The sequence below is a fragment of the Mustelus asterias genome, chromosome 14 (assembly GCF_964213995.1).
Source record: "Mustelus asterias chromosome 14, sMusAst1.hap1.1, whole genome shotgun sequence".
Classification (NCBI taxonomy): Eukaryota; Metazoa; Chordata; class Chondrichthyes; order Carcharhiniformes; family Triakidae; genus Mustelus; species Mustelus asterias.
In genome coordinates, this window is record NC_135814.1 from 59,706,355 (window position 1) to 59,731,490 (window position 25,136).

General features: G+C 42.7%; 1 protein-coding gene across 1 annotated transcript in view; it reads left to right on the plus strand.

The window, feature by feature from the left end:
• Positions 1-25,136, plus strand: part of osbpl6 (oxysterol binding protein-like 6) — a 99,923-nt gene that overhangs the window by 24,892 nt on the left and 49,895 nt on the right. The window contains exons 6-10 of the mRNA XM_078228483.1: positions 6,953-7,085; positions 7,180-7,283; positions 9,218-9,310; positions 16,462-16,630; positions 21,333-21,463. Of these exons, the coding sequence (XP_078084609.1) occupies positions 6,953-7,085; positions 7,180-7,283; positions 9,218-9,310; positions 16,462-16,630; positions 21,333-21,463 (630 nt within the window). The remainder of the gene's footprint in view (positions 1-6,952; positions 7,086-7,179; positions 7,284-9,217; positions 9,311-16,461; positions 16,631-21,332; positions 21,464-25,136) is intronic.

The window sequence follows — 25,136 nt, forward strand, 5'->3', positions numbered from 1 at the left end:
TGGAAAAAATATCTGCTGAGACACAATGACACTGCAAGTATATATTAACTGCAGTTTCATTATTTAGATATTTCTAATCATTTGGATCTGTGATTTAATTGAGATTTCTCCCACCTCCATTCTTACTCTGCTGTTGCACCGTTCCATAAGTGTCACTTGCCCTTTGGTATCTGATGCACATATTAATGCGCAAGTCACGTCACTGACTATGACAAGTTATTTGTGTGCCAAGCTTGATGCTGCCCTTGCTCGACATCCACACTTACACATCCAGCATCATGTTGACCAAAATCAGGAATCTGGGCTTTTGTTTTGATCCATCTCAGCTGCAATCTACTAAAACAGAACAGGCTATAGATAAAACCTGTGAACGCCTGATTTGTTACTCAGTGAAAAAGCTTGTTGAGTAATAGAGGAGTCAGTTGTAACTGTTTTAGCATTGATAGCTCATTATAAACATTAATTTTAAATGTCAGATGTTTATTTCATTTGCTCCTGGCACATAAATTTACCCAGAACCGATAAAATGCATTTGCATGTGAAGTAATGCTTATCCACTTCACATTGATTTACCCCAGCATGACTATGTTTGTCAAGTGAAAGCCAAGTAAAATATTGAGTATAACATGTAATTATAAAATTCACATTTGTCAATCACGAGATCACTAAAGTACAAAACTTGAACTTGTTAAGCCTAATTGCATTTCCAGAGGTTCGGTTGGAACTACTCTGAATTAATGTGTAATTCTGAATTATGCATTCAGTGGAAGCAGCAGCTGTCCTGTTACCAGAGCCAAAAGCAGGGGGTGACCCTATGACCCAGAGCTGCATTTTGCTGGTGGCAGTCAATTAAGTGGCTCCCTACAGCTGCTGACTCGGAGGCCTGGCAGTTCAGCTGTGCCACTGCTGGTGCTGGCCATTGTTGGAACTGCACCTGGAAGATGAGGTTGCAGCAATGGGCATGCATCCTCAAAGTCAGTTAAGTGGGATGTGGGGTGCCAGCTCCAGCCAGGCAAACCTCCTCAATTGGGCGAAAGAGGTTGCTAAAGGCAGGTGGTGCATTGCCAGAGGCTGGGTATTGCCAGGTGGTCCCCTGCGTGGGTGAAAGAGTGCCTACCGGAAAGGAGGCTACCAGGGTTTACTCAGCAGTCTCCGTCCTTGGTGGCAGGCAAACACTCCCGCACACCCTCTCCCCCTGCCAGTGGAAGCAAGAGGAGATCCCCAATTTACCATTTATCTAGGTAAGCACCAGCTGGGCTCCCAGCAGGCAGCTTTTCTATCACCTTTCTCACCATTAACAAAATGGTAGCAGGGTGGGACTGGGCATCCCTGCCAACAGGCTTTCCTATTACTTTGCCAGCCTTTCAACTTCTGAGCCTAGCCCCAAAGGGGATAGTAAAATTCAGTCCAATGTGTAACTCTTTTTAGGTGGATTAGCATTTTGATTCTGTTCCGTAATACCTCCCCTAGCTTATAAATTTACAAGAGAGAATATCTCTTGGGCCTGTCAGTGTTTTTACCCACTCACCTAACCTGTCAATATCCCTTTGTAGACTTTTTGTTTCATCCTCACCACTTGTCTTCCCACCCAGTACTGCTCTGGTTATAAGTTCAAGTTTCATGGGCAAGAAAAATTCATTCTTTGATTCATTCTGCTGAAGTAGGGCACCTAATGATTGATAGTGAAATGGCTACAAAAGAGGAGTTTGACGTACTGAAAGCCATGCTACAAGATTGAAGCCCAGGTAGTTCACCTTTATAGACATGAAGCAGATTGATAGCCATTCAGGAATACCCTCACCCCAGCATTATGATTAACCCTTAAATGAAACCCTATTACTCCCAGCAAAGACCTACATGTGAACAGGCATCATGTGGAGATGCCGGCGTTGGACTGGGATGGGCACAGTAAGAAGTCTCACAATACCAGTTTAAAGTCCAACAGGTTTATTTGGAATCACGGAGTGAGTGGGATGAAGGAGCAGCACTCCGATGATGAAGGATCACCTGATGAAGGAGCAGCGCTCCGAAAGCTCGTGATTCCGAATAAACCTGTTGGACTCTAACCTGGTGTTGTGAGACTTCTTACTGTACATATGAGCAAGGTGAACATTATTATAACATAAAGCATTTTGGAAAATCCCGTTTACAGAATTTAACCATGATGGCTTTTTATAAACATCAAAATCAAATGTCAGATGTATGTTCCACCGTTACTGATTCACTAAGTGAGAGCACTGCAAGTACTCCAGCAAAGAGTAGTTTATTAGATAGTATATGCCACGTCATTGCCAGTTGGACAAAACTGCTTAGGAGAACCTTAGACATTTAACAAAGGGTGTAATTTGTCCAACATTTGTGAGCAAACTATTTGGAGAGGTTCTCACATTATTTCTGGACATAATTAACCTTATTTGGGTAGAACTGATTCAGCATGTGTCTTTGATCCTAACTGATTGATTGCGCATAAGCTGGGATTTTTGCCATGACAGAGTGCCTCTCTGTCATGGTCAAAATGGTGCAATTGCCAGAAAATCCGACTCCGGAACACTTCCCGTTTCTGCAGGGGTGGGAATGAGGACGGTTTGCATTTCATGCGTGCACATTTCACGGAGACAGCTGGCCATTTGAATCATCAGCTGCCTCCACTCAAATTGGATTTTGGTAGCCCAGGACTGTAAAACCCGAAGTGTGCAGATTAGACCTGGTTAAAAGCAGGTCTGAACTTTGTGGTGTGGTTTGGATAACCAGGGTAGCCGTTTGGAGAGGTAAGGTAACCCTCTGGATATGATCATGGGACATCTTTTGGGGGAGGTAAGGTGCCCTTTGGAATTATTGAAGTACGCATAAATGTAAAACGCATAAAACGCGTAGAAAAAGTGCATAAATTCATTAACGGTCAAGCTCGTGGAACTATAAACAGACCTGTCAAAACCACTGTCAGAGGACCAATCGAAAGCATGTCAAATGAGCTGTCAGGTTGCCAAGGCATTTGCAGTCCTGTCCTTAAATCTTTGAAAAATTGTCTGGAGTGCAAAAACAAAATTGCTTGCTATTTCACTCTGTCTGTTGACACATGCCTGAGGGCTTCCATTACTGGATTACTGCTGCATGACTGATTATCACAAACATTCATTATTACAGTGGCATACCTTCTATTTCAAAGTTTGCTTGACAGCTACAAGTGGTTATAGACTCTTTGAAGTTGGACTGTGAATTCCAATGCTTGTTGTTGTAAGGATTTATATCGTTGAAGAAATGTAAATGTAGTAAATTGATTTTTATTGATGGGAGTTTTTTCACTATAGTGAAGGCAGCAATGCGCACCCAGAACTTTATTTTGTCTCACCTTTGCTTGGGTCTTCAGGCCTGTCCATTGTGGCTATTGGGGTGAGTTGACATAGTAGGTATAATGGAAACGTATGGTGGGTGGGTGGCATAGATTGACATGGGGGCGTATGACAGGCCATGGGGGTGGGTACAGGGGCATATGTTGGCATGGAGGGTATTAGGGCTTTGGGGTAGGTAGAAGAGCATAGCTTGGTTTGGAGGGTATGATGGACCATGGAGGTTGGGTACGGACATGAGGTAGTATTGCTTGTTATAGATGGGGCATGGAGAGTGTGAAGGGGGGTTGAGGGCTGGATGGAGTTTTCATGTCTATTTCTCTGTTTAAAAATGTTGGACATTGTGCCAGAGCCCTGAGGCAGGCTTTCCACCCCACCTTCACACCTGGCATCCTCCTCACTACTTCTGGACTTGCCCACCCCAGCTTCTAATATAGCCTGTCTTCCCAGACTGGGCAGCCAAGCCGGGTTTGTAGAGTCAGGAATTCACGCAACACTGTGCATCGGAGAAAATCGAGGCTATGGTATCCCGAGAATAAATGAAGACTTGAATTGCTTTAAACTCTAATTGTTTTAAAGTACATGAATTGAAATAAAGGGTATCCCCAACGTTTCCCCTTTCCGAGTGACTGCTGACAGCAAAGTGGAAGTCTTGCATTTGTGGGTGAGTGATATCTACCAGACTGAGTTTGCACGTGTGCAGAGGGTAGGTACTAGCCCTTGTGTTATGAATTCATGGGACACAGTCTTTCCCATTGTCTCCCTAGGTGACATTTTTAAAGCCTCCACATTGCATGTTCTTCAAAGAGTGAGATCATTTGTCAAAGAGATCATTTGTGACATCACAGACAACAACCTGTGCATTTGTCCTGTTCAGGTTCATTGTCAGTGGGACTTCAGCCTCCAAGCTGATGTCTGGAGTGATGGATGAATTACTTAAATGTTTGATTAATGTCTCGTGCCAAACTATTAGTCATTTATAGGAAAAAGAAGTCTAATATTGTACGTAGAGGCAACTGCATTTCTCATTGATGTCACATTAATCCTGGTCTTATTAAAGTGACATGTTACCACAGATGGAAATGGGACCTTGAAAACTCATATTATTTTATCGCTGTATAGTTTCTTAACAGTTGAAAATATGGATGGTCATCATATGATCGTGTTCCTGTAAAACCAGCAGTGTGGCTTGAAGAAATTCTCAATGCTCAAGCCCCATATTTTTACACTGACCTTGTCATCTTTTATGATCTTTATGCCTTTTTAATTTTTGGTAATATAAGGTTGTTTTGATTGTATACTATAATTCCTCTGATACCAACTACATACAATAGCACCAGAAAATCTGCTTAAGCGAGAGACATTGAGGAGTTTTAACAAAAATGAGAATTTTCTGTTATTTCCTCATATGTTCTGCAGACAAAAGCAATGCACATAGAATAAAAATAAAACAGATGAGTGACCAGGGAGCAAAAGAACAATGCCAAAAGAAATTAAAACATTGTGTTCAGCTAGAGCAGTGAGATGGTATCTATAAGAGGATAATGCAATTTACATAAAACAAACAGAAGCTGCAGACATCAATACTGGAAGAAGCAAATCAGATCCTCACAAATGATCCAGATCTACCAGAATGCTGCTTCCCAAGCTGGGGAAGATAGGTCCGCTGGTGCTTCAACTGAACAATGGTGTGTAAGGGTCTGGCACATGTAGGGTTAATGGGGTACTGAGTACAGTACTGCCCACACAGTGGTATAAGAGAACACATAACCCGCACCTGGGATCAGTTGAGTGTTGAACAGAGCCACGTGTATCAGCAAGGAGACAGCTCCTAATTTGTTCCTTTTACTGTATATTTGTAAATAGTCCTAAGGGTCAATAAAGACTTGCAGTTAACTTCTGTGTAACTATGAAGATTTTTTCAGACCCACCAAAGAGTAAGCAATACTCTACATCAAACAAAACTACCTCTTGGGAAAACCTCAATGTTGCCTTTTGGGGAAGGTGACTTAGTCGTGACCTTCACCCTGACCTTCCCATTCACAAAGACTAGAACATTCCACCACAAAACCAATTTGCATTGCATTAGCCATTGTCGGAGGCAGCAACTGACATTCATGCAACTGGTGCTGACCCATCCCCTGGATGGGATCATGAAACACGTGCAGCATAAAGAACCAACACCCCATCACTGACCCAGCAGTAGACGTCCTGAGATTCAACCTCCCTTAAAGACAATGGACAGCGCTCAACCGAATCTTCATGGAGCTTGGTGATGTGACCATCTGTTTCACAAGTAGAATTGATGGATCACCTGAATTCTAATTATGGTTAAGCTTTTCCTATCAATGACAGTAGGAAGTATTCATACAGAAGATATAAAAGGCTTTTTTAAAAAAAGAAAAGTAGAATGGATCTAGTTAATTTTAAAAAAACATTCAGTTACCTCAAATTTGCAGGCAACAATAATGTTAAACTGAGTTTGAAGGAATTAGTATCTCTCAGCAAACACCAGATCCACTAAAGGATCAAAAACTGAAAATGCTGGAAAATCTCAGCAGGTCTGACAGCGTCTGTGAAGAGAGAATGGACGCAATCTTATGAAAAAAATTCTAAGTGCTGAACGAGTGAGAAAACGGCAGAGTTTCAGACCTGTTCTTTGAGCGAGTTTGAAAATGTAATCTTATGACACTTTCAAGTGCGATTCTGCTTGAGGAGTCATTGTGCAGGCACTGAGACCTCCCGGTGAACTGGGAGACCTCCTACCATACCCCAATGAAAATTGCCCCCGCCCTCCTCATCAGCGACAATGTTAACCACCCCCCCACCCCCCCCCCCCCCCCCATGACAACACAGCATTGGAGTATGTGTCCCCTGTCATGACCCCTCCGTGGCCCACTCTGCATGCCCCCCCCCCCCACACACACACACACACACACACACCTGCCAATCGTTCTCTGTGCTGGTCTCCTGCTCACTGATCATTCTCCCTTGCATACCTTCCCCCCCCGCCCCCCCCATCACCCCCCGCAGAGCTCCTCCTACAGAGCTTCACCTTTGCTTCCCCCCTCTTTTGCAGAGCCCCTGCAGAACTGCCCTCAACCATGTTATTTTGCCTGATGAGCACTGCCCAGCCTTGCCCCCAACCACCTGGGAGTTTCAATAGCCTCCGATTCCACCCCCCCCCCCCCGCCCCTCACAGCTGGCCTCCGTTGATAGAGACCAGCTGTGATTCTCGCCGGTGTGAGGTCTGACTTGCGATGCCATGTGGGGCTCATTAATGATGTATAAGTCATGTAATTAATTTTTAAATCAGCGGATTTTGCTGGCAAAACAGTGCCGGTAAGGTTACATGAGGCGAGAAACTGGGCCCGGCGAGCCGGTAAGATTGCGCCCGATAGCGCTGACATTTCAAGTCTGGATGACCCTTAGAGCTCTTTTCCAGCATTTTCTGTTTTTGTCTCAGATTTCAGCATCGGCAGTAATTTGCTTTTACCACTAAAGGATCAATTGTTTGTGACGGTTCCTCTTGCTTTACAGCTCTGTAGACTAAAATTTTGATCTATTTTGTGCTTACGCATCCCTGTGTTTTTGAATATACTTAGCCTCAGCAGAACAGTTTCTCACGGCAGCCCTCCAATCCATGCAGTACAAGTCTACCTGCTTCCTACAGCAACAGCCAAACCAAAGTTGCAGCATGGTTGTTGGAATCTGAGGAAATGAACAAGTGTGCTAAAGGTACTTGTTAAACCTCATTAAATAATAATTTCTGTTCTTGAATTTCAAGCTGATAGTATTAAGGATATTTCACTTGTCTTTCTGATATCTGTAGACCTTGCACATTGCCAATCAAGCCTTGTTGAACTCAGCAAACTTCTACAAAATCTGGAAATCCTACAAAGAACACAATCTGCTCCAAATTTCACTGATATGCAGGTACAGCACAATATCCATATTTCTTCTAAGATTGATTTTGTGACACTGAGGCAATATGTGTTTATATAACCTGATAATTGAAAATATAGAAAACTTTGAAATTCATAGAAGCTCCAGGAACAAGGTGGTTCTTTTAATGATTCTTTAAAGACAGGGGCATGATCTTATGAAATCCAAGCGCCCAAATGAGTGAGAAAACCGGAGAGAATGGTGCTGGTTTTTTCGCCAAGCTCAAGTCACAAACTTACGGCACTCGGTGCAAAACAAGAGCCGCAATGTGATTCCCAGGAAGGGGGCGGGGGGGGGAGCGCCTACGCTCGCCATTGTGCACTGGGAGATCTCTTGCCATTTCCCCCGCCAACTGCTCCCTGTGCCAGTCACCCCCCCCCCACACCCACACAATCCCAGCCGACCCACTCCCCCTGCAGAGTTCCCCAGTGCCCGCCTGTAGAGATCCCTCCCTCATCTGCAGAGATCCCCCCACCGCCGACCACCTCCCCAGAGAATTCCCCCACCAATCACCATCCCTGCACAGTTATGGTGTCCATTGGACAGTGCCAGGGTGCCTGGTGGGCATTGCCAAGCTGGCACTGTCCAGCCATGCCTCGGACCAACCAGAAGCTTCAATGGTCTCCGATTCGCCTGGCAAGGCCATTGCATCTGGTCTCCCACTGGTGGAGACCAATTATAATTCTCGCCGGTGTGAAACTTGACCGGTGAGGGGGTAAGTACAAGTGAGCCCGGATGATACCGCCCGGGATTCACTAAGGACATGTAAATCATGTCATTAATAATTAAATCAGCTTCACACCCTCTCTGGGTGCAAAGCCGATTTCGCTCGTAAAGGGCTGGTAAGATTATTAGAGGCAAGAAAACGGGTGCGAACCCAATTTTTTGCGCCTCACGCAATCTTACCACCTAACCTCGCTGAATGATGGGCGGGACGAGGTCGTAAGATCGTGCCCTTGATGTTTACATGCACTTGTATTAATCCATTAACTTATTAATAATATGTTTTTAGTGTATTTGAAATGCAACCTTACAGACATTACCTTTTAAAAATGTAAATTGTTCCTGGTACTTGAGAATAATTCAGCAATGGGTTTCTAATTGCTTTTTTTAGAAATGATTAATCGGTAATATGCTGACAAAATAGCCTTAAAATGGTGTTGTCCCCCACAGTTTCTGTGCTCTATTTAGCTTTAACGAACATCAGTTGGGTGAATTGGAAATAAATAAATTTAAGTTTGTCGTCTTCGCATCAAGGTGCAATTTAGCAATTGACCCTATTTTAAGAGGTTAAGAATTTAGCCAACATTCTGTGGCTTATACTTGATTATTTTAGTCAAATTGTACAAGGTTGCTTTTACAAGGCTAGTTAGTGTGCATCAAATTGGCCAGCATTGTATGGAAGGAGCTAAACTTAGAATACTAAATATAGAGCAAGATACCATGTCAGCAATTAGAGGGGGAATTGAGGTGACGTCATAAAACAAATCAAAGCTTGAGCAGACCAACACGCAACAGGATACTGAAATTAGACTACAGCTTTCAAGTCGTTTCCTGATATATTTTATTTGTATTTTCCTGGTTCGGGAAGAAGTGTTTGAGGTTTTGAACAAGCAGCAGCTGTCGGTCCAGATATGGACATCTCGGCACATCCCGTGCACTCGTGTGATGAGAAACAGCAGCTTGTGACATCACTATTATGGGTTTATTAAGAAATAATTACGACCGGCTATTAAAGGAAATTGAACCCAGTCGACACTTGATTGCCCATCTGTTTTCATGTGGTTTTGGAACATCATGCCAAACCGATTCTACATATTTTCTTCAGAAAAATGTAGTTTCTAAATTGTCCTGGTCTGTCTGTGTGATTGTTAGTCAATTTAACAGCCTGTTTGTCTTTGGCTTTAACCATTTGTATAATGTAGGCTAATTGCATAGATATTACAAAGAAAGACAAGCGTGTCACCAGAAGATGGAGAACAAAAAGTGTCAGCAAAGATGGAAAAATGCAGCTTCAGGTACTTGGTTCACCTTTATAATGCTGTCACTGTTAGACTAGACTAGTTACAATAATGCCTTTTATTCTGCAGTCTTCGTGGGCAGCCACTATTTTCCAGGAGTAGTAAAATAAATTTGTATATTCTAATCCAAATAGCAATATTGTGAAATTGTGGTTCCCTCATGAACCTCCCAGGGTAAAACGCTTGGATAGTTTATTAATCTAGCATAGTGCATAACTCGTTTGTCATCCAGTTACAATACAGAATTAGGATTAGATGATGGGAAGCAACCGGCTATAATGGCATGTCATGGGCAAAATTCTCCTAAAAAAAATTCTAAGTGTCGAGTTCATGTGAAAAACTGGAGTAATTTCACGCTGGTTTTTTCAGCGGGAGTTCAGAGAAGAATCTCCTACACTCTGCGCACTGCAGTGGCCACCAGCGTGAATATCATTTAAATTTCTATCCCCGCTGGAGAGGCTGAAATCAGCGCTCTGATCGGGCCACTGCGCACTGTCAGTGTCAGTGCTGAGATTGGCGCATGCGCAGTAGCCCTACACTGCCGGCCTCCCAATTGTTGGCCAGCCTCACCACTGCTGCAACGCCGGTTCTCCACCCCTCCCACAGCCTGATCGCTGACCCCTGACCATTCCTGAGTCCAGCCCCCTCTTCCTGGCCTGCCGCGATCTCCAGCCCCCCCCCCCTCCAGACACCGATTTTACCTTCCTGCCCGACATTAAACACCCCCCTCCACCCCGCACAGTGCCGACACCCCCCCCCGGCCTCCCTGCTTCCCCCACCAGTCCCTCTGCAGAGTGGCAGCGAGATCCCCCACTCCCACCAATAGCCCCTAGGCCCTGTCCCCATATGCCCCACCCCTTTGGCATTGCCCCATGCCTGGTGGTTATTGGCACTTTGCCCCTTGGGCAGTGCCAGGGGGCCAATGCCCAGGAGGCACCCCCTCTGCTGCCCAACCCACTTGGGGGTGCCGATTGACCCCCCTTTTCACTCCAGCTGGGTTCGGGCCGCTAGCTCGCCGAAAGTGGGGAGCTGGTGTAATCCACGCTGGCGGGGTGGGAGGTGCTAGCGGGCCTGGAGATTTAAGTCCGGGGCCCGCTAATTGTATTTAAATTATATTTAAATGATGATTTAAATGGTCTTTGCGCCTCCCCGCTCATTTCTGGCACAGAGCAGACACCGCCAGAAATCAGGTACTGGAAGATGCAAACAGGCCCGACGCAAGAATCTCCTGGCCCACTGCGCTAAATATTTAGCGCAGCAGGATGGGAGAATCGCGGCCCATTTCTCTGTACTGCCTCTTGGGACTGCATGGGGTAATTTTGAGTTCAGCCTTGCATCAGCCCTTTGTCATACATTCCCCTGATCTCCATTTTTATTGATGGACAAAATGGACCCCCACCCCTGTGACAAGCAATGAATCGAACAAATTCATGATGTGAAGTAATCTGGCGGCCCCTTCGAGTAAATTCATAAATGTCTGAATTATCCCCTTTTTTAAACATCTACGGGCAAAATACTGCCGTCAGACGTGTCCATTGATAATTCAATTTGTGGAAAGGTATTTACTGTGGTTAAAATCAAAACACCAATAACATAAAGTTCCCATCATGTCCTTATGCAATTTCTAACAGTTTAGTGGGAAGGCTCCGATGATAAAGATAAAAATGATTAAAGTAGTAACTTGGGATGAGAGATTCAACTTTCTGGATATCTCGGTATACCATCTCTGAAGCTCTCTTATAAACATGTATTTGACTCTGTAACATTATTATTATTCAAGCCTAATGTTTATAATGCCAGCTTGCACAATTTTCACAAAGTATCAGGCAGACTCATTTCCACGTTAAATCACAAAATGAACAAACAAATGAATCAAAAATGAAAAGAGAAATTTCCAATTTAAATCATCATGCCGAAAGTAACGAATATGTTTTCATTATTTTTATGGCTGAAAAATGACCTTTAATGACCGGTAACCAACTAAACCAATCTTATATTTCTAATGGAATAATTGGGCAGTTTATTGCCAGAGACAACATTGTGTTCAACTTCCAGATGGAGCCCTGTACATTGAGAAAAAAATGTTAATTAAAGAGGTATCATAGCTGATGAATACATTTTAAACCACATGAGCTTTAATGATATAAACTTTCAACTCCTGAAAAGAATTTCCCTGGATTAGCTTCATATGCCTCAGAAGCATCATCTTTCTGTTTTATCAATTTTCTTCCAGAGGAGAATAGTAGATGAAGAATTCCACAAATTAATATTTTTCCCTGACCTTAACATAGTGTTGAAGAAATGTTATATTTCTGAAACAAGAGACATGTCGAAGCTTTTCATCTTTCACTCATCAGGACACTTGCAAGGCTGCCAGTATAAGGGGGAAGACAACAATTTATGCTGATTGTCCCTGGCTTTCCTGCCTGTGGTTGGGGCCCCTCCCAACAGAATTCTTCTTAGAAATGTACATTCTACTTGCACTTAAAACAGCCACTGAGTGGAACCTAAACATGAATGGGCCATCCTTTTATGTGATATGGGTAGGAAGCGGTCAAGAGGAGACCCTGCCAAAACATCAATTGATTTCTTTAACCAGACAATTGCTAGTTCGATTGTTTTATTTTCTGCCTTATCCACCACATTGAGTTGGTTGGATAATTCTCCAAGGAACCTCCACAGTTACACACTATGAATCATCCTGTGCAAGTTGGAGCATGATGATGAGAGGGCATGGTCATGAAGGACATTAATGACGTAGAGGAAAATAGTTTTCAAATCAATTTAAAACTCAAGCAGCAGTAGGCCTCATTGTTGTCCATAGCAAAGATAGAACTATTCTTTCAAATTTTTCATCAGCCTGAGCCAGTGACTTTGAGCTTCCTTTTAGTTCCTTACAGATCATAGGTAGAAAAAGTATTGGTTCATCCAAGAAAATATTTAGGGGCTGTCTCTAAGAAAAGCTTTCACCAAGGAAATGATCATGTCCTGAGAAAATCCGATAATCGTCCTCCGGGCCCTGTCCCAATATTGGAGTATACGCCAGAATCTAAGCATTCGTACATTCTAGTTTGCAGTTATCTGTGAAAGGGGCTTTTACAGTTCAGTAATGTATATGTTATCAACTACGTTGGACAGGGTTTGCCCATCAGAAGTCTACACAGCTAAGATCTGTACTTAATTTCACATCCCCATCACTACAAACATAACATAGGTCTATTTTGCTTACCTGGTCTGATTGCAATGGCCATCTTCCATCCCTAAAGTAGAACTGTACATGAGGATTTTTCAGTTAAATTGACTCAGACAGTTGTTGCTCTGCAGACTTCCCATATCCCATCTAATGCAATTAGGACATCCCTTCAGGGTCTCCTGTGGTGCACTTAAGCATTCAATATGTTACATGGTGTATTCCTACAGCTACCATCTCTTTAGCTGCAGCATCAATGGATATCACCATTTTGGATTGGGGCATAACATTGAGACAGATAAACACAAAGCACATGGATAGAACTGTCCGCAGAACACTTTAATTACTTTGAGCCATTAGTCTTAGTCCAAGGCTATGTGGGGCACATTTGGGCAGCAATAATGAGAGTTGTCCGTTATAACGAGTAAGGAGGAACTTATTCTTGAGTTGTGTCAGGACTTAGCCCAGACATACGTGCCAACTTATTTCTCTTGACGTAGCATCTAACTGAGATAGATACCACAACACTAGATATTGTCAATTATTTTACAATTCTTCAGGCCAATGGAATAATCACATAGAAGTTCAGTGAATGTGCAGTGTATGGATTGACTAGTGATGGATCTGTTTGCATCTCGAGCAATTCTTCACCTCCCATTTCTCATTGGGGACACATCTTATTCCATATACAAAAGTTTGAACACTCTTGCTCCAGTTCCCTGATTCCCAGGGTGCTTCAGAAAGGATACTCCGAACAGGCAATAATGCCATACTCACCACAGACTGCTCATAAGCAAGACCGACATCAACCTGCCCTGCAGGCAGCATCTGCTGTCACAGCGAGATGTCAGATACTGTCTCTGGAACAATAGATCTTTTGATTAACAGCATGGTTGTTGAACACCAACAAATGTTGCAGCAATGTCTCATACCATCAATAGTTGATTTGTTCCAATCTACTAATAGGGCTCACAGAACAACATAGAAAAGATTTTTTGCTAACTTAATGCAATGTGTAAGCTGCATCATGCTTTAGAGCATTTAGAACATATGTTTAAACAATTTGTACCAAAAATTCTTAAACCCTTACCACTCCTTACATGTCCTTCTGTAAACACTGTCTCAGACTGAACCAGACTTTGTGCTATCAGGGTTCTATTTGGTCTAGTACTGTATTGTTTATATCACAGCCACCCCTACATCTAACTCATTTCTGTCTGTACCGCAGGCCATCCTCACACCTGGCTTTGCAACTTCCTGACTAGGCTATTAAAGTTTCTCCTGACTGGCTTCTCATCTTGTCTCTCTCTCTCTCTCTCTCCCTCTCCCCCCCCCCCCCCCCCCCCCATACACTTGAACTCATCAAAAAATTAATCACTGCAAAACAATAAATGCATGGGTAGAGCTTCTGCTTTGGGCACAGTTGGTGATCTGGGTGCAAGTTATGTGCAGAATTGTGGCTGTTTTGAGAGTGTTTTTATTTTCACAAGTTTGAACTGAAATTCATCTGCATATAAGAGAATATAAAATCTGTCATGAGCCAGTCCGTTTGGGCAGTGTTTTAAAGCATAATTTTAAAACAATTCTTTAAAAATATTCCTTGTTTGAATTGTAACTTGGTAAAGTTTGATTAATAAAAATACAAATGGGTTTATCACAAAAATAAGCATTTTTAATCACAGTGACAATCTGCCATTTGTGAGTGACTTTATTTTTTTCTTCATGTAATGCATTACAGACAAGGTCAGCTTTTATTGCCATTCCTAATTGCTCATGAGAAGGTGAAGATGAGTCGTCATCTTAAACGGTTGTAATCCTTGTTGTAAAGGTAGACCCATGTTAGGGAGCAGGATTTTGATCCAGTGACAGTGAAGGAACAGCAATATGGTTCCAAGTCAGGATGGTGTGTAGCTTGGAGGAGAACTTGCAGGTGGTGGTGTTCCCATGCATATGCTGCTCTTGTCCTTCTAGGTGGGAGAGGTCGCGGGTTTGGAAGGTGCTGTCGAAGGAGCCTTGGTGAGTTCCTGTAGTGCAACTTGTAGATGGTACACAATGCTACCACTATGCGTCGGTGGTGGATAAGTGAATGTGTAATATGGTGGATGGGGTAGTAAATTATTGGAAGTGGAGTTTAAAATGTATAGAAGCATTTACTAGTTATGTTGGGTTACTGTAGTCTCTTAGCAAATTTTTAAAAAGGTAAAAACATTTTAAAACATGCCCATTGAACCTCTTTGAAGGCTTTTAATCAAGCCCAATTGTGAGTAATTCACCCTGGGCATCTGGCCATTCATACAGGCAGGGTCAATTTCTAGAGTGATGCTTTAAAAGCTAGCACAAAAGTTTCTTGATTTCAGGCAAACTAGATTGACATAGACAGATCAACCAAACAAAATTATCCCACAATTTTTTAACAATATGCTCATGCATGAAACATATTTTATTCTAGTGGGATAGAAATCCAACGTAGTGGACACTGGAGATCCCTTTACAAACTTCCAGCCCAGAAATTCCAACTCCTAGGCTGAATCCAGCCTGCTCGCACTTTTACACAGCCTACCTAGTGGCTCTTGGTTTGAGAAACCATGCAGCAGAAACAGTAGAACTGATGGAATAATCAGAACAAAATAATTAGACTGCAATGTTTTCAGTGGGAGAGCAAGGGACTGATGATATAAATCACTCTCAACATATCATGGATATGTGAATATTATGGATTCCTGGACTGATGGGGGATTGGTGCTATGGGAGTCAGAGGTGTACTGTCAGACTGCTCTGCTTCCACAAAAAAGCTGGACAGTGGTATCTAAAATGTTAGCATGTTTCTCCTTCCACAGAAGTTGCCTGAACCGCTAAGTTTTTTCCAGTTTTTTTTCCCGATTTCCAGCATTCCCAGTACTTTGCTTTTCTTCTAGGCCATACAAGCTGGTTGTTTTATTTCCAAAACACAAGAGCCAGAATTTTAGGAATTACTAAGATTAATATTAAATATAACCTCTAAAAGAGAACAAGAAAGATGTAGTGTTATAGTTTGAAAGATATAGGTAGAAAAGGTGGACTTTAACCCGGTGTTGTGAGACTAGTTACTGAAAGAGGAGAGTATGTGTGATGGAAAAGATTTGAGGGAGATGGATGGGAGGAAAAGAGAGAATAATGATAGGAAATGAAAGGAGGAGAGAGGCAGTAGAATGAATTCACATTACATACTCTCCGTGGGATTCATTTGTGGGAAACATGTCTGTAAATAGAACAAGATCGCTGTTTTGCCAATCCTCTACCTTGTGACCTATTCAACTGCAACTTCCTACTAGGAGATGATGAATGATGACTCAAAAGGTGAGTAAGAGTTAAGTCACAGAAGGTGGCAGTAAGGGAATGTGGAGATTGATAGACTGAAGTGTAGGATAAAGAAAAAGTTGGAAATTGCACTGTCTGACAGATCCAAAGAAGCGCAAAGATAATGTGGAAGTGCCATGTAATCATGATTCTGAGAGACTCGGAAGTAATGGCTTTGCAAGTGGCTCTCATTTGATTGTGATGGATCTGACCCACTGCTGTAAAAGATTGAACGTGTCTATTCTAGGCTATAAAGTGATATCCAAATACATTTCTAAATGGCCATAATTGATACAAAATCAATCAAACACATTTAAATGATTGTGGATCTAATGTTATGCTTATAACATATTGGTCTTCTGGCATGTTGGTAGCATCCCTAACTCTGGGCCAGAAACTCTGATTTCAAGTCTCACAGTAAGACTTGTTGACCATGGAGAGAGCATTTATAACGCATTTCCGCAGACTGATAATCAGTCGAGAATCCTTTTACTGCCTGCCCAATATTCCCCAAAGGGAAAAATGTATGTGAGGATGTGCTAAAAGAGCATTATAATTACTTCTGCATTCTGGGGAAAGTGATACTGTAGTCATTACTAAGTTGATTTGTTTACGCTTGCAGGTTCCTACCAATGCCCCTATGTCTCCACTTCGTTTGCACGCTTCAAATCCTAATCTATCTGATGACATTGGAGAATATCCAATACAGCCAAGTCCACTCGCGGACTCCCCTGATTCTGCTGCAGATTATACTAAACTTCAAGAAGAGTTTTGTCAAATTGCACAGAAAGGTAATTGAATTCTTAAAAATGGTTTATTACCAAATTTGTAATTCCATCTGACCAAGATTGGACAATTAATTCGGTCTATGGCAAAATAAATGCATAAAAATAATTGAACCTTGACAAGTTATTCCATTTTATCTGCATTGCAGCACCTTGAACCGAAATAACGCCAAAACATTCAAAGCTATGGGCCAAGTGCGGGTAAATGGGATTAGGTGGGCAGGTCAGGGCCTTTAATGGTTCGGTGCAGACTCAATGGGCCGAAGGGCCTCTTCTGCACTGTAGGATTCTGTGATTCTGTAAATGAAAGAGTGATGAATTTTTCTTGGGTTACCAAAATTAACACAATTGAGGTATTGATTTCACTAATGTAATCTAATCAGTTTATTGGTGAAACCATTTTGTGACTCGAAATGATAGAAGATCAGTTTCACTCCAGTTTAACCAATGAAAGAACATGTGCTGATCTAGCATGTGATAGTAATGAGCTCAAACCCCAACATATTGGTGATACAATGTAGCATTTTCTGCCCTGCTAGGAGCATGGATTAAATTAACTGCGCATTATTGGCAATTATTGCTTTCTTTCCGCTTCTTTAAGTTTTACAGGATATTTTTGGAAATGGGTGATGTGTAGTGAAATGGAGGGTTTTGCCTTACGAAGCATAAACTAAGTATTTCAAAGGAGACGATGGGGTGTGTACGCATCTGAATATTGCTTACAATTCAAAGACACAGATTTTCTCCCTCACTAAAGAAAATTGTCTATTCACAATTCACAAATAGTGTGAAATGAAATAAAAGTTACCAGATCATCAAATAATCTTTCATGTCATATACCAACAAAGATCAAAAACAAAAATATGGAAAATGCCACACTGCAAACCCAGTGAATATCTGGTAAAAGTAATAGATTAATTGCTAAATAAACTTGTTTAAAAAATTGAAACCTTTGAGTCATTTAAAATATGTATTAATATTTGAATAATTGTCCTGAATTAATATCTTTGAATGCATGCTGCTCCAATTTGATCATATGAATTTTACAGGGATGTAAGGTTTCTTTAACATCTCTTAGACTTTTATTTAATAAGGCATTTCTGCTACAACCATGGAAATTGTTATAAACAGTGTTGACCAAGTTTAAAAATTGAAAGCAAATATAACTCAGCATTTGTGTGTTTTAATAATGTGTCACAAACTCAGTTTAAATATTTTATCAGTGTTATTACGCAGGCTACTGGTGAAAAAGGATGAATACTAGCAATCAACAGCAAAAAAGAAGCATGCAGGTTGTCACTAATACTTGAAAGTTTATGATTTTCTTTATAAGGTGTTCTACCATTCATCAGGTACTTCAGACTGACAAATACATTAGCCTCATTTACACAACTTATCAGAATCCACTGCTGGAGCAACCGTAGTCAGCACTGTGGAACGATGGCCCAAATCTTCCTGTCTCCTGATCATCAGACTGAACGTACGAATGGAGATGTGTGTCAGGACCCTGTGGAAGTCCTGATGCACTGACCTACGTGGAAACTGCCCGGGAAGTTTCAACTTCCACTGGGAATTTCCCTGCTTCCCGGCACCCTGTGCAAATATCTCCAGCTCTGACCTAGAGTCAGAAACTTCAGATAGTTCCAATTTATTGATCTGAGTAGTTACCCAGGAAATGTTAGTCAGAAAAAAAATTAGATTACCTCTTGGGCAACTCCGGAACTGATACCCCCAGTCGCTCACATTGACTCCACAACAACCTTCTTGCATAAGCACCCCCCCCGCCCCCCCCATCAATCCCAATCATCCTATCAGCCTCGCAATCTGATTACCACCCACCCACCAATTGTCTGCCACCCTATCCTCCTGCCATTTCACCCACCCACCCACCTGGCACCTCACCCTTCTTATCCACTTGCCTCACCCACCATACCAATTTACCCACTTATTTCACCCAGCTTACCACCCTACCCATACATGCATTCATTCATCTACTCACCCATTCACCCACCCACTGACATTCATACACTAAAATTAAGCTTGCCATACACCAGCTAGTGCTGTAAGAAAGGGCATGTCCTGTCTTCCCCTGACTCTACTCCACTACAACAGTGTTCTCTGAGAAATGCTGCGCTCACATTCCTGTTAAAGTCAGGCCCGGATGACCCGGCGAGAAATGCAGAGTCATGTCAGGAAAGTTTGAGTGGAACAGCAATCCAATGGTGATTGCTGCTTCTTGGAAGATGTGGGCCATTATGTTTAAATAATTGGCCTAACTTTTTTGTTAACTCATCATCTGTAAGTTCAGCAACCCAGAAGAAAATGAATGGTGTTAAGCTCTGACAATGACAGAAAGTTACCTCTCTCTTTTCTGTGCCTTGTGGCATCGCACATGTACATCTTCTGTCATTCATAGTTTTTAAACATGATATTATTACTATTAACCATATTATTAGCAATGTCACCTGGAGAAAGTAATTTATTGTTTAGAATTGCAAACATTAATTCGCTAGTCTCTAGTGAAAAGATTTCAAAATTAATTTAGAGGTAAAGGTTCTCAGCCAACCATAAAATGACATAGCTATGTATGTTAACTAAATCCCAATGATTGCTTTGTTAGAGAATGGAAGATTGAGACCTAAATACTTAAAAAAAAAACTAAACTACATGAACCTTTTGAGCAGAATTTTAAAAAAATTTGTTCATGGGATGTGGGTGTTGCTAGCTGGGCCAGCATTTATTGCCCAACCCTGTAGGCATTTAAGAGTCAACCCACATTACAGTGGATCCGGAGTCACATGTAGGCCAGACCAGGTAAGGACAACAAATATGTTTCTAAAGTTTATTTATTAGTGTCACGAGTAGGCTTAAGTTATTGTGAAAATCCCCTAGATGCCACACTATGGTGCCTGTTCGGGTACACTGAAGAGAATTTAGCATGACCAATGCACCTAACCAGCACATCTTTCGGACAGTGGGAGAAAACCAGAGCACCCAAAGGAAACCCACACAGACACAGGGAGTACGTGCAAACTCCACACAGACAGTGATCCAAGCCGGGAATCGGACCCAGTACAGCAGTGCTAACCACTGTGCTACTGCACGTTTTTAGGACAATTACATGATTTCATGGTTATCATTGGACTTTTAATTCCAGACTTGTATTGTATTCAAGTTTCACCATCTGCCGTGGTGGGACTCGAACCCAGGTCCCCAGAGTCATTACCCTGGGTCTCTGGATTACTAGTCCAGCGACAGTACCACTATGCCACTGCCTCCCCTATAGCTATAGAACAAACAAACAAAGAACAATACAGCACAAGAACAGGCCCTTTGGCCCTCCAAGCCCGCGCCGCTCCCTGGTCCAAACTAGACCATTCTTTTGTATCCCTCCATTCCCACTCCGTTCATGTGGCTATCTAGATGAGTCTTAAACGTTCCCAGTGTGTCTGCCTCCATCAACTTGCCCGGCAGTGCATTCCAGGCCCCCACCACCCTCTGTGTAAAATACGTCCTTCTGATAACCGTGTTAAACCTCCCCCCCCCCCCCACACCCTCACCTTGAACCTATGACCCCTCGTGAACGTCACCACCGACCTGGGAAAAAGCTTCCCACCGTTCACCCTATCTATGCCTTTCATAATTTTATACACCTCTATTAGGTCACCCCCTCATCCTCCGTCTTTCCAGTGAGAACAACCCGAGTTTACCCAATCTCTCCTCGTAACTAAGCCCTTCCATACCAGGCAACATCCTGGTAAACCTCCTCTGCACTCTCTCTAAAGCCTCCACGTCCTTCTGGTAGTGTGGCGACCAGAACTGGGCGCAGTATTCCAAATGCGGCCGAACCAACGTTCTATACAACTGCAACATCAGACCCCAACTTTTATACTCTATGCCTCGTCCTATAAAGGCAAGCATGCCATGTGCCTTATTCACTACCTTCTCCACCTGTGACGTCACCTTCAAGGATCTGTGGACTTGCACACCCAGGTCCCTCTGCGTATCTACACCCTTTATGGTTCTGCCATTTATCGTATAGCTCCCCCCTACGTTAGTTCTACCAAAATGCATCACTTCGCATTTATCTGGATTGAACTCCATCTGCCATTTCTTTGCCCAAATTTCCAGCCTATCTATATCCTTCTGTAGCCTCTGACAATGTTCCTCACCATCTGCAAGTCCAGCCATTTTACCTATAATATGGTAAAATATGACGAAATTACAAAATTTACATTTACTTGGAAGGATTGTGAAGCAGAAAATCTGTAAGATATTCATGTTCAGAATGGTTAAATCCTGGGATTGATCTTTGTTACCCAAGATTTGCTGACGAGCCATTTTGAGCAAAAACAAACCATGAGTGTATCTGCCTTTGGATTGAGAAAAATGTAAAGAAATAGTAGAAAATGCCATTTAGTTCCGATTTTATCATAGAAATTTTATGCAGTGAGGTAAATCTTAACTTTTGGCTGCCTCTAACTCAGAAACTAAAAGCTGTTAAAATTCAGTTAAATTTACTTCAACCAAAGGCCCTGCCAGTTATATTCTTCATGGGAAGGAATCATGCCGGGTTAGACAGCTGTGGCAATGTCACTTCCTTCAGCAAAAGTTATGTGAGGACTGAAAATTCTATAAAAACAATAATCGCTAAGCAATCAGCCCAATAAAACTGTATATTTATTGTGTGTTTTTGCTGTTTTCACAGTTCATTGTCTTTTAAAGTCTGCCTTCAACACAGTAGCAACAGAAAGGGAGCAGCTGAAGCAAATGTTGTTGGAGCAAGAACATTCCGGCCACAATGCCCAAATCTTCAACCTGAGGAGAACGCTCTCCCAGGTACTTTACACACGGGAGATTGTCATTTGCCAGCTGTGATACCTTCCAGTAATCTTTGAACTGAGACATACGTTGAGATTGTTTACAGACAGCTTTACTCAAAGTTATTCTTTTTGCTTAACTTGCTGCCTTATTTGAGTCCCAACATGTGTTTGCGGCAGAAACCTCTCCGTAGCCCTCTGAAAGTCACAAAGGTTAGAAGTGGTGGAAAATGTAAATTATCTATGAACAAGTGGGGGGTGGTGATTCTCCCATCCTGCTGGAGAATCGCGCACTGGCCGATTCGTGGGATTCCCGCGAGCATTCGCGCCGCGCTTGCGTCTCCCAGGCCCGGATTTCCGCCGGCGTCTGCGCGGCGCTGGAAATCAGATCGGAGGCAGGGCTAGCATTTAAATAGCGTTTTACATACTATTTAAATGCTGTTATCAGGCCCGGGACTGAATTCTCCAGACCCGCTAGCATTTCCCACCCCACCAGGAGTGTTTCACTCCAGCGGGGTTCAGACTAGCTTCCCACTTTCGGGGAACTAGTGGGAGAACCACACTGGAGTGAGGGGGGGAAATTGGGACCCCTCAAGGGGTGGGCAGCAGGGATGTGATGCCACCTGGGCATGGGTACCCTGGCAGTGCCAGCCTATGTTACCAGCACTGCTCAAGGGGCAAAGTGTCCATGCCCACGGGGCACCTTGGCACTTCCCATCAGGCATGGGACAGAGCTAAGGAGATGGGACCTGCTGGGGGTAAGGCCAAGGGGCAATGAGTGGGGGTGGGGGATCCTGCTGCCACTCTGCATTGGGATCCAGTCGGGGAAAGAGGGAGGCCAGCGATTGGGGCAGGCTGGGGGGGGGGGATCTGCCTCCTGGAGTGGGTGGGGTGGATCGTCACTGCATGAAGGGGGGGGGGGGCAGGGGTTCAGGGCTGGCCTGGGAATGTTCGGAGGGGCTGTGATCGGGCCGTGGGGAGGTTGGGGGAGCAGCACTGTCAGGGTCCCGGGCTGGGCAACGATCGAGCTGGCCAGCGATCAGGAGGATGACAGTTCAGGGCCACTGCCCATGTGTAGAGACCCGGTGGTTTCAGCCTCCTGGGCTGGAATAAGCCCCAACCCCTGAAATCTAATGATATCCACACAACTGTGGCCTCTGCAGTGCACAAAGCGTGGGAGATTCTAGTGTGAACTCCCACTGAAAAAAATGTGATTTACTCCAGTTTTCCCGTGAATTCGACACTTAGAAATATTTTGGGAGAATCCCGGCCATGAATTGGGAGCCCTACCATTGATAAGATCATAGCTGATCTGTACACCATCCCCTTTATCCATGTTGGTTGTTGAAAGAACTGTAATAAATTAGTGAAAAGGTTTCCCCTTCACGAAACCATGTTGTTCTAAGTACCCTATTATCCCCTCTTTAATCATAGATTGAAGCATTATTCTTATTACAAATGTAAGACTGACTGGCCTATCATTTCTTGCTCTCTTTCTCCCTGTTTTCTTGAGTAGAGCAGTTACATTCACTAATTTGCAATCTGATGGGACCATCCACAGTCATTGGAATTTTGGAGAAGTAAAACCAATGCACCTATTATTTCATAAACCATTTATTTTAATATCCTAGGATGAGGTGCATCAGGACCAGGATACTTGCCAGTTTTTCCTTCTAATAATTTTCTCAGTCCCCTTTCTCTGGTGATTGTAAATATTTAAAAATTTCCCCTCCCTTTCACCTCTTGATTTATAATTATTTCTGGGGTGCTATTTGTGCCTTCTACAATGAAGATGGGCATAAAATATCGCCAGTTCTGATTTCCCCATTATTAATTCCCTAGACTATCTCTTTAGAGGACCAACACTCACTTTAGTTACATGTTTCCTTTTTAAATACCTGTAGAAATCCTTACTATTTAATCTTTATATTTCTAGCTAGCTTTCCCTCATGCTCTCATTTTGCCCTCCTTACATTTTTCAGTTATTCTTCGCTGTATTTTACACTTGATCCAATCTTCTGACCTGCCATTAATCATCTCAGGATTGTACACTTTTTCTCTCAACTTGATACTATCTTTAACTTCCTTAGTTAGCCACAAGTGATACATCCTTCTCCTTAGTCTTTTTTTCTCACTGGAATGTATCTTTGCTGTTTGTTATGAAATATCTCCTCAAATGTCTTCCACTGCATTTCTACTGACCTATCCCTTAAGCTGATTTCCCTGTTCAGTTTCGCCATCTCTCTCTCTTCATAACTTTATAGTTGCCTTTATTTAAGTTTAATCTTAGGCGCACTCTTCTCTCTCTCAAAATGAGTGGGAAATTCAATCATGTTATGATCGCTGATACCTTGGGATGATTTCACTATGAGGTCACAAATTAATTTTGCCTCAATACACATTACCAGGTCTGGAATAGCCTGCTCATTGGTTGGTTCTAGTATGTGCTCTAAGAAATTGTTCTGAAAATATTTGATTTGCTCCTTTTCCAGGCTAACTTCGCCAATGTGAATTATCTAATCTATATGTAGATAAAAATCACTCATGGTTATCACTGTATCTTTTCACAAGTCACCATTATTTCTTCCTGTATACTGTCCTATAATGTTGTTACTGTTAGGGGACTTGGCCCACAAGTGACTTACTACCTTTGCTATTTCTTACCTCTACCCAAACTGATTCTAAATCTAGATCTTATATTGAAATAAATTGTAATTCATCAAAGGTATGCAGATTGATGTTTGATAGAAATGTTATGTTGTTAACTTCCCTTTTCTTCTCCACTCTCACCGCCAACAATGAGTGCACAGAGCTCATGGATTTCCTGTCACCAAGCATGAGTTTACCCCTGTGTTTACCCCAGTCCAACGCCGGCATCTCCACATCATGACCAAGCATGAGATCAGCTACCTCTGCCACTTTCTTCCCTTCCACTAGCCCATCAGAACCAAATTTCTTCTAAAGTTCTGCCCTGCTTAACCCTGAACTTGCATCTTTTTCTCCCATCACTCCTCATGGCCTCTGTGAGCTCATCTTGTCAATGAGAACTCCAGTTCTCTTGACTCTATTCACACTGGACTACAGACCACACCACTCAACCATGTGATCTGACATTTTAAATGATTCCCTCTCTGCAGGTTCTGCCCCTCTTTCAAATCAGTTGTCATCACCCCTCTCCTCAAAAACCAACCCTTGACCCTTTCATCCTTGTAAACTATCGCCCATCTCCAACTTGCCTTTCCTGTTCAAAGCCATTGATCGTGTTTTCACCTCCCAGTTTCGTGCCCATCTTTCTGGAACTCCGTGTGATTCCTTCAAATCAGGTTTTCATTCCTGCTGAAACAGCTCTTATCAACGTAACAAATGATGTCCTGTGTAACTGAGATGGCGATCACACCATTCACCTCCAATATCTCTCTATTGTCATCCAATTGGGTGGGTTTGCACATGTCCAGTTCCATTCTTATCTATCTAATTGTAATCTTCCCATCCCTGCAATTACCTCTGATCTCCCCCTCTTATTTCTCATCTACATGTCCCTCGTCAGACATCATTCAAAGACGCAACTTAAGCATCCACATGTAGGCTAACAATATCCAGCTCTACCTCAGCACCAGCTCTCTTGACTCCATTGTCTCTAAATTATCAGATTGCTTATCGATGCCCACTATTGGATAAGTAAAAATTTACCC